Consider the following 10,483-nt stretch of genomic DNA (forward strand, 5'->3'; position numbering starts at 1 on the left):
CCATTCTTGGAACTATATTCTTCTTTAATGCTTATTGATACTTCCCCTTTTCTCAACAAAAACATCCACAGCACTACTATAGATACCATTATATGTAATTATTTTCATCGATTTTGATCATACGAATCTGTGGTGGATATATAATATGATTGAAGCATTTAGGTTCGATTCTTAGTTCTTAGCCAAAAAGTTATACTTACTAATTTATATCTTATTCGATGATTTATGTGCTTGTTCACGAATTTTATACTACATTTCTCATTTTTCACGATATGTCTATTCTCACTAAATTTACCTATTATCTTAAATATTGAATACAACCAATTTATAATTTTGTTGATCAGTGATTGATGGTGGGAATAAGCACAGTACAGATCCAATTCAAGATTAAGTGAAAATGAATTTTTGAAAAAAAATGAAAAATACGAACAAGAATATAAAACCAATATGTAAAAGATAAATGAATAAATATAAAATTTCCACACTTATCAGGTGTAATATTTAGTAAACATGTAAATTGATGTATTCCCATTGAACTTTTTGATTGAATAGTTAAAATTGACCCTCATATGTCATCATTGTTTACCATTCTCAATCATTGGATTGGAATTTCAGCGTCTTTTAATAAAATGTGATTGGAGAGGGTAATTCATTTTGGGATGTTAGAAAATATAATTGAAAAATGAATTCATGTAGAAAATACGAAAGAATTTTTAATATATTCATGTAGAAAATACGAAAGCATAATAAATTCATGTATTATGCTTCGGTTTCTCATACAATGTATCATTTGTTGGAATTACAGCGGAAGATCTATTCTAGATGATAGTTTGATTTACATATACAGAAAGCTACTAGTATTCTCCATAAACATAATAAATTCATACATATAATTGATACATAAAATCATGCAATTAAACATGTAATCACATAATAAATTAATTCATGAATTTAATCATATACAAAATACCGTAGAATTCATGAACTAAGTTCAATCACCACGTTAATTTTATCGTATGAACCTTATCTCAACCACGGATCTTCTGATCTGTTCCATCAACTTTAAATTAACCTTCGTGTGGGAAAAACTTCCCTTTACTTTAAATTAACCTTCGTATGGGCAAAACTTATCAATTCCTCAGGATCCGGACAAGAATTGAAGATAGGGAAACCTACGGAAAAACCCTAGAATTTTCAAAAAACTCAAAAGGAGGGAGGGGGAGAGAGAGAGACAGAGAGATCCTAAGAATTAGTATCATCCACTAAAAATATCATACTGACCGCTCCTCCAAACCAAAATTATGAGTAATTTGGGACTTCCTCTTTGAATATATCATTTCCCGTGTTGAAGATAGAAATATCCATTAATAATATTGAGTCTGCTATCTAACTTATATTTTTCCAAGAATGATCCTGTTTAGCAATTCCTTTTTATTATTCATGAAATAAATTCCATATTGGCATGGTTCAGAAAAATAAAACTTTTTCTAAACACCTCTTGAGGATATTATTAAACTGTACTTTCCCAACACATGTTGCATTACAATAACACTACTAGCACCTCCAAGATAATAATGATCACTACCCAATTTACCAAGATTCTTGGGTAATGAAAAGACCCTCACTATTTGATAAATCAAAGTAGTTCTCAAATATTATTGTATGCTCAATGTTATGTCAACAATGGTTAAGAAACGATAAATCGACCAAGATCTTGTCTTTCAGTAATTAGCACAAAAGACTTATTTCACAGTTAGATCCATTCAGTGCTATACTGCACTAACGTCATCATTTTCTAAGCTAAGGAAATATTGACCGGCGTCGCAACCTTTCACGATAGATCATCAAAGTCTATCTAGGTTGTAAAATAGTTTTCCTTCTACAAGAACCGACAAGTTAACTACTGTGATCGCCGTTTACTTGTCAACTATGCAAAAGCCTTAGACTCATTGTGCATATCCTATGTATTTGAATATTAAACATAAGAGTTTGATCTATGCAAAACATACTGTAAAAAAATATTCATTCTCATAAATATGAACAAAAATAGGTAAAGAGTTTATTACATATACGCGCATTCAAAACATGTTTTTTACAGTATATAAACTCTAACATGCCATTTATATAAGGAAAACTACTACTATTTTTGTCCATGAAAAGTATGAACTATTTCCTTTTTTAGTCTGTCCTTAAAAGGTATGAACTTTCTAATTTTAGAAACTCATTTCTCTCTAATGAGATGAGACTCACTCTCCATTAACAATACTTTAAAACCTTTTCTTTCTATCTCTCGCTTACTTTTCTAATTATGTATTAAAACATGTGTCGAACAAAATGTTCATACTCTTTGGGGACGGAGTGAGTATTTATGGAGTAATAAATACTCCCTCCGTCCCAGCCTAAGCGAGACGTTTCATTTTCGCACTTGTTTTGGAAAAATGACTGTAAATAGTTAAAGTGGGGAAAAAATTAAGTAAGATAAGAGAGAATAATGAAGAAGAGAGTCATTTCTCTCTCTTACTTATTTTTCTCTCAACAGTCATTTTTCCAAAACATGTGCGAAAATGAAACGTCTCGCTTAAGCTGGGACGGAGGGAGTATATTCCTATCATCTTGTGAGTTATGTATATCTTCCCAACACTCTCCCTCAATATTGATTGAGTTTTTACTATATGCTAATTGAGTTTGTATGCTAATTAAGTTTGTAATATACTCCATCTGTCCCATAATAGATGTCACATTTTCCTTTTTTGTTTGTCCCATAAAAGATGTTATATTTCTTTTTTTTGAAAAAAGTTCCCTCTCATATTAAATAAATATATTATTTATTCTCTCCATTTAACACACAAAATATATCTCCTAAAATCTCTTGCTATTATCAAAGTATCATCTATTATGGGATAGAGGGAGTACTATATTGATTGATTTTGTAATATATGTTGACAGAATTTCTAATACATACTGGTTCAGTTTGTACTATATGCTAATTGGAATTCTAATATATGCTGATTGAGTTAATAACATATTCAGATTGAAATTTTAATATATTCTAATTGATTTTTTAATATTTGTTGATTGAATTACTAATATATGCTTATTTGAGTTTATGGTATATTGATTGTAAAGTTCGATGTAAAATTAATACAGTCAACACAACCATAACTTACAATCAACATATCTATAACATACAATCAAGATATCCACAATCAATATTCAAATATATATATGTTCCGTACTATTCCTTTTTCAGTTTCACCCTTCCGCGTGAATATATACTCTCTCCATATTCACAAAATAGAAATATTTGAAACACGGGTTTTAATGCATAATTAGTAAAGTAAGTGAGAAGAATTGGTAAAGTAAAAGAGGGGAAAAGAAAAATGAGTAAAGTAAGACAGGAGAAGAGAAAAAGTAATGAAAGTAAAGTTAGTGGATTGTGGGTCCATGTTCTAAAATAGAAAGATTCTAAAATTTATATTTTTAAGGAACGGTCCAAAATGAAAATAATTGCTATTTTTAAAATACGGAGGAAGTATAAAACTAATATATAAATACAGGATCCTTATTATATTAATTTTTTTAACTCATTTTTTTGCATATTTCTTAAAACTCGTATTGAGTTAAACTTTAAAATTGCGGCTAAATAAACAAACGCGTGAGTCTGAGCGGATATCAACTCTAAATAAAACGTTTTTGAACACGCATTTGACGTCCGAACTTGCGCGTCCACCTCAAAAATACACTCATTTCTATTTCTTCTCTTTGTATTACTATATGTCACTATTTCACCTAAAAATATAAATACCTGTAGCTGTGTGTTTTTTGATCGGCTGCTAATTTAAATGCAACTAGCATTATTAGATCAGAAATTATTAAATTCCGACCATCAAGTGAATTCAACAAATTATTCTAAAAATAGTTATTTTGTGCACACTATTTAATGCCAAAGTGACAAATCTCAGAGAGTCCAAAGCCTTTGTCCTAGCGGCAATGAGCTTAGACATTATTATAAGAGGTGCTGAGTTCGAGCCCTCTTGACATCAATTGTAATTTATTTGTAATTTTCTTGACATCAATTGTAATTTCCTCCTTTCATCAATTGTAATTTTCATGACATTAATTGTAATTTATTTTTAATTTCCTCCCTTATATAGGAGTTTATTTGTAATTTCCTCCTTCTTAATATAGGAGTTTCTTTTAAAAAAAATTGACAAATCTCAAAGCATCCCCTATGGGGCGGACGATAGGCCGCCCGATGCCTCGGACGCGGCATCGTCCGCCCACCTTGGGCGACGCGGACGATGCAACGCATTTTTTTTAATTCCGAAAAATTTATTTATATAAATACCTCTACACCACCTTCATTTGTAACCTTTCCATTCACTTTTCCACACTCAAATTACACTATAAAATGGATTTCGGTGAATACCCAAGTCCGAATAGTCCGATGTTTGGGGGTGGTGCACGTTGGCCGGGTACAGACCCTAACGAATATCGGTCGTTCGACTCCAACACGCAGTACGACCCTGACCCCGACCCCGACCTCGGCGGCACTTGCCTACGCGGAGTTGACAGCGGCCGCCAACCGGAGGACGTTGTTGGACAAGCACAACGCCCTCATGCAATGTCAGGACCCTGCCAAAGCCGAATACCTCCAGGGGATGATCGATGAGCTGCGCCGCAAGTTGAGACTTTTGTAGAGTAGTCAACTTTTTTTTCATTTCTAACTCGTGTAAAACTTTTTTTTAATCAATGTAGAATTTGTCGTTTTTAATTAATCATGGTATTTTTTAATTATTTTGCATTGACATATTTGAAAACATTTAAATTAATTAATAAAACAATAGTGAAACATATAGGGCGGCTTATTGGGCGCCCCACTGCAAGCGGAAGGGTAGGAGGATAAAATGCTGACGTGACGATGCATATGGCGGGCTTTAGGGCGTCCCTTAGGGCGCCCCTTGCTAATGCTCTCATAACCACTGGCCAAAAGTTTTATTCTTAGTTATAAATTAATACTCCATAATAAATGCATCACAATTAGACATAGCTTAAAATTTAAATATCAAAGTTAAGATCCCACAAGGTGATAAACTGTTAATGGTCTCATACGATAGATTAGATTATTGTTATATTATAATTTCAGAAAAATACAAATTGAATAGTATATTTAGAAAAAGAGTTAGTTGAATCTTTATCAACATTTATATAATCTTAAGACTTCTTAAAATGTTGTGAATGATTAAAACGTGTTTAAGTATAATCGGCTTGAATATAGAAATGAAATTGTAACAATCTTGAGACGCGTATAATATAAAAATGCTCTCATTCTATTGACTTTTCTACAAACAAACACAACTCCGCAATTGAGTCAACTAATATTCCACACCCCAAAATCGGAACTCGAAACGTAATCCGTTGGCGAATTGCGGTGGTTTTTGTCGCGAATGGCGATAGCTGACCGTCGCCATAACAAGTGGCTGATTTGCCCCCTCTGGCGCTCATCGGCGTCTCCTCCTTCTCCTTCTTCGACTCAGAATCTTCAAACTCAATCGCAGAATCATAGACTCCAAAACGGCGGCATCGTCTCTTCCAAAAACCGCTCCTCCTCTACTGTCTCCTCTGTCGCCAGATCGCTCATCCCTGGACGGCGGAGGCTCCGCCTCGATCCTTCCAACAAACTTTACTTCCCCTGTGAGTTGCGGTTGACTCTGTTTCACTTCTCAAGTTTGATTTTGAATGAGAATTTTGTTTTGTTTTGATTGATTGATTGCTTCGCGGTTTCCGTTATTCTCTCTCTTTTTAACGCTATTGAACTAATTTGAATGCTAAAGATGAACCGGGAAAGCAGGGGAGGAGCGCTGTTCGGATTAAGAATTCAAGCAAGTCTCACGTTGCCTTCAAGGTAATTTTGGCCTGGTTTTGATCATTTCAATTTTACTTGAAATTCCGTAAAATTTAGTGTCGATTGAGCCTCGCGCTGGTATTGTGCTATTGTTGGATGAGATACGGCTTGCATATTGCCTAGTTATTTGGTTCATTTCGTCTAAAATAAGTTATCGAACCTTCAATGCTCGTATTTACTCATCGTGTTCGTGTTGGCCTCTAAATGTCAATGATATGCAATATCTGTGTGTGATCTAGTGATGTAAAAGTGGCTTGACAAACTCTTTTTTTCTTCCATTAGTTTCAAACTACTGCACCGAAAAGTTGTTATATGCGACCACCTGGAGGTATCCTTGCTCCGGGAGAAGGCCTAATAGCTACTGGTAACTTTTGTGGTCCTTCATTGCTATATAGGTGGACATTGTTAATTTCAACTAGAATTGAAATAACAGAAAAGCTTTCGTTATGCTTTCCTTGTGCAACTTGATACTTGTATCTAAGATAACTTTTCCGTGGCAGTATTCAAGTTTATGGAGCTTCCTGAAAACAACGAAAAGAATCAGAAGCGCAAAGTTAAGTTCAAAATCATGAGTCTTAAGGTGAAACAAGGAACAGATTATGTGCCTGAACTGGTAAGTCTTATAGTATCATTACATTTTGTGATGTACTAATATCGTGTTTGATTGTGAAGATGTAAATTTAAGGGATGGAGTTCAAACTTCAAAGGACTCCAGTTTACATCATGGTTCATGGTGATTGAAAAACCCAAAGTGGAATTGGGTGTTACAAGTTACAACTTACATGATTAGAGATTTCATTACAACACGAATTCATGCAAACAACCATATACATACATTGAACCATAAATCTTAATCTTTCAATCAGAGGTGGTGCAGTTTTTCTGGAAGGTTAATTTAGCTTAGCACTTAGGTTTAACAGATGAGAGACCATAAAATGCAATTGTGTTTTTATCTAGTAGGGTTATATTGTTAGCAATAAAAATTATCACTAGCTGTCTAGTGCATTAGAAACCCCCTCGTCTCATATTTGGCTAGTTTTCTCAATTTATTTGCATTAGTTCAGTTTAATCTGCAGCATTGGCAAAGCCTAGATCTTTTTAACTTGCAATTTGAAATTTTTGTGCAGTTTGAAGAGCAAAGGGATGAAGTGATAGTTGAGCGTGTGCTGCAGGTGGTTTTCCTAGATCCAGAGCGTCCTAATCCTGTAAGCATTAATAAATGAAAGCCTTGTTATCTTTTCGTTGTTTTAGACCATGACATTATGCATGACATAGGCACTTGAAAAGCTGAAGCGCCAATTGGCTGAGGCTGATGCTGCAACAGAGACCCGCAAAAAGCCCCCAGCAGATGCAGGTCCAAAAGTGATAGGCGAAGGTCTTGTTATAGACGAATGGGTGAGTTGTTATTGTATACATATGTTGCCATATCACCATGAAAAAAAATCATGTATCACAAGGCTGTAGAATCCCTTCTAACTCTTCTGCTCATCTCTCTCAGAAAGAACGAAGGGAGAAGTATCTTGCTAGGCAGCAAGTTGAAGCAGTAGACTCGATGTGATTTTTGCTGATTTTCATTTGATGTCTGATTGATTTTTCTGTCCGGTGGAAGTTGTGCACGACTGAGGAAGTTCTCAATGCGTAGGGTAAAATAATGGCTATGTAATTGTATGTGAGATAAAATGTATGTAATAGGTTTGGTCCCTGTGTTTGTTTCATGTAAATATGTTCTTAGTGTTGCAGAAATTAAAATTTCCATTCTTACGCAATAAGCACGAATTGTTATATAAACATAAAGCCTTACATTAAGCCTAAATCTTCTTGAAAAATAAATATTGTAGCGTATAATGTGTTGTGTATATGTCTGTTTCTTTCCTCTCCCTACGACATTACAAAGAAACCACTTTCTTATGAAGTAAAACTTTGGAAATTTTGCAATCATTTTGTATAGAAATAACCAAATAAGGAATAGTTAGAATAACCACTCCCAAAAGATGGAAATACATATCTTTAAACTTGTTACTGTATTTAGAAAGAAGAAGATAAAAATAGAATTAGAAACTAATAGTATGAAAGCAATCTAATCACCATCCACACAAACCCTATATAAACAGCACCCCACAAAGCTTTGCATTAGATAGATGTTGTCTTTGCAAAATACAATACCAACTCTCAATCCAAGCACACACGTTACACATATCTGTGCGTGCATTTCATTTCATCATTTAGAGTCGACAATTGATGGGGTACGTACTAAACAAGCCCAATAGCAGTGACGGCCCATCAGCCCAAAGCCCAAGGAAGAGTATCAGTTCGACATCACCAAAGAGTTCGGCCCCAGCCTACAGCTCGGTAAAAGCCGACCAATCAAGCTCTACTCTCAGATCGGCAAAAGCTGCTCGGCAATAGTTCAGCAGTTCGGTCTCAGTATTCGACCGAACTGGGAGATAGTGGACTCATGCAGAACCTCCACGACCTCCACTACACGATCTATTTAGTGGTGTCAACTCATGCAGGATCTCATGCAGGATAGCGGACCAAACAAAGAGATAGTGGACCCATGCAAGATCTCATGACCTCCACGACATCCACAACCTAGTTAGTGGTGATGTAAGCCACGACCTAGTTAGTGGTGATACAAGCCACGATCTTAGTTCAATGTATAAATAGAACTTAGATCAGATAGACTGAAAAGGGAGGAAGCTCTCTAAACATCAAATATCATATAGCAAGTCTGTATTTGTAAGCTGTAAACCAGATCACGCAATACAATCTTGCCCTCCTTTCTTCCCGTGGACGTAGATTTACCTCAGTAAATCGAACCACGTAATTCCTTGTGTCGTGATCTATATATTTTTTACCTGCATTTACTACCATCAAAAATTCGCCCAACCATCACTGGCGCCGTCTGTGGGAAACAGAGAACCAAATTTGTGATAAAGCGAATTTTTGACCCTTTTTCCACCCCAAAAAAAAAAAAAAAAAAAAATGCATACCAGATCACGTAACACCCATAATACCGTTCGTGATAACCATGAGGAAGCTAGTCCAGCCCGCAGGTCTGGAAAACAGCCTCGGGAGAAATCTACTTCCAGTTCTCACGGAGAAGGAACAAGCCGCTCAAAGACTCATCGCACCGAGTCTTCCCAGCAGCCCGATTTGAACGAGGCTGTCAAATTGTTTTTGGCCGAGAAGCAGGAAGAGTTCTTAATTTTCCCTCCTCATCCAGACATGAAAGTCACTACCGCAGTAGTGCCGTGTCTTCCAGGAAGAAGAATCCTCAACCCCGACATGTTCCTGTTCCTCCTCGGTACCGGAATCACAGGAGAACTTCATCTCCTCCATACCGAAGAGATGTCGGGTTCGCCATGTACGGAGCATTGAAGACTCCGTTCTCGGACGATATCACCCGAACTCCCTTACCACAGAACTACCGAACTCCGTCAATGACTTATGACGGGTTAGTGAATCCTCATGACTTCCTGGGACGCTATCAGTATAACATGGCGAACCAGGGTCTCAATGAGGTCCATATGTGCAAGCTGTTTCCCGAGCTGCTTATCGGGAACGCAAGAAGGTGGTTCGATAGCCTCCCCCAAGGCAGCATTAGATCTTACCGAGATCTAATGGATGCTTTCCACAGGAGGTTCTTTCAGAAAGCGGAAGCCCGAATCACTTCGGCTCAGCTGCTTTCTACACGTCAAGGTCGCAACGAAAAGATCAGCGACTTTATGACGAGGTTCCACAAGGAATGCCTACAAGTAGATGATCTCAATGATCTACTTGTCATTTCGGCATTCCAAAATGGAATCCTGCCCGGAGCTCTCTACAGAAAGCTCGTGGAATGCAGTCCGCAAACAGCTCAAGAGATGTGGGACATTGCGGACCAGTTCTCCCGTGCCGATGAGGCAGACCGTCGCAAACGGTCTTTAGACAGCTCATCCCGAGGAGACGGGAGGAAGCCCGATCATAGCGATCAGGGACATCCTCGCCGAACTCCTTTTGGCGATCAGGGACATCCTCGCCGAACTCCTTTTGAAAGGATTCAAAGGACTCCGGTGCAAGACCGATTGGGGCCACGTCTCAATCCTGAGAAGCCGCCCGCCCGCCGTGATTCCGGTTGAGATCGGCGTACCCAGTCCCCAAACTCTAAATTTCTCCTCAGAAATGAATGATGACGGACTGAGAGCCGAACTAGATCTGGTCGAAGAAAGAAGAGAATTGGCCTGCATAAAAGCAGCCAAGTACAAGGAGCAAGTAGCCCGGTATTATAACCAAAAGGTGAAAAAGCTGCAATTTCAAGTGGGAGATCTCGTCTTGAGAAACAACGAAGTAAGCCGAGCAGAAAAGCTGGGCAAACTCGAACCCACATGGGAAGGTCCATATCGGGTGTCAGAAGTCCTCGGCAAAGGGTCTTATAAATTGACTCACATGTCAGGAGAACAAGTACCCCGAACATGGTACATTTCCAACCTCAAGAAGTTCCATTTGTAAGAGACAGTCCGGTCAGTCAGTCTTGTGTCTAGTTCGGTCCTAGGGGTATGTGCTTTCTTTGTTTTTTACTTGTTTTTCATGTTTGTC

At 37.1% G+C, this 10,483-nt stretch overlaps 1 protein-coding gene across 1 annotated transcript; it reads left to right on the forward strand.

The window, feature by feature from the left end:
- Positions 1–5,316: 5,316 nt before the first annotated feature.
- LOC121805286 (vesicle-associated protein 4-1-like) lies at positions 5,317–7,731 on the forward strand. Its single transcript, XM_042205091.1, has 7 exons — positions 5,317–5,694; positions 5,835–5,905; positions 6,188–6,269; positions 6,406–6,518; positions 7,033–7,110; positions 7,181–7,300; positions 7,404–7,731. The coding sequence occupies exons 1-7, from the start codon at positions 5,448–5,450 to the stop codon at positions 7,461–7,463; spliced, it is 771 nt and encodes a 256-aa protein (XP_042061025.1). The 5' UTR covers positions 5,317–5,447; the 3' UTR covers positions 7,464–7,731.
- Positions 7,732–10,483: the final 2,752 nt, after the last annotated feature.

Source organism: Salvia splendens, chromosome 5 (genome assembly GCF_004379255.2).
Source record: "Salvia splendens isolate huo1 chromosome 5, SspV2, whole genome shotgun sequence".
In the NCBI taxonomy this organism is placed as follows: domain Eukaryota; kingdom Viridiplantae; phylum Streptophyta; class Magnoliopsida; order Lamiales; family Lamiaceae; genus Salvia; species Salvia splendens.

Bases quoted from the DNA above. Each gene is read 5' to 3' on its own strand.
- LOC121805286 (XM_042205091.1), top strand. From the start codon at position 5,448: ATGGCGATAGCTGACCGTCGCCATAACAAGTGGCTGATTTGCCCCCTC. The intron at 6,519-7,032 runs GTAAGTCTTATA...ATTTTTGTGCAG, and splicing joins CAGATTATGTGCCTGAACTG to TTTGAAGAGCAAAGGGATGA. The intron at 7,111-7,180 runs GTAAGCATTAAT...TGCATGACATAG, and splicing joins ATCCAGAGCGTCCTAATCCT to GCACTTGAAAAGCTGAAGCG.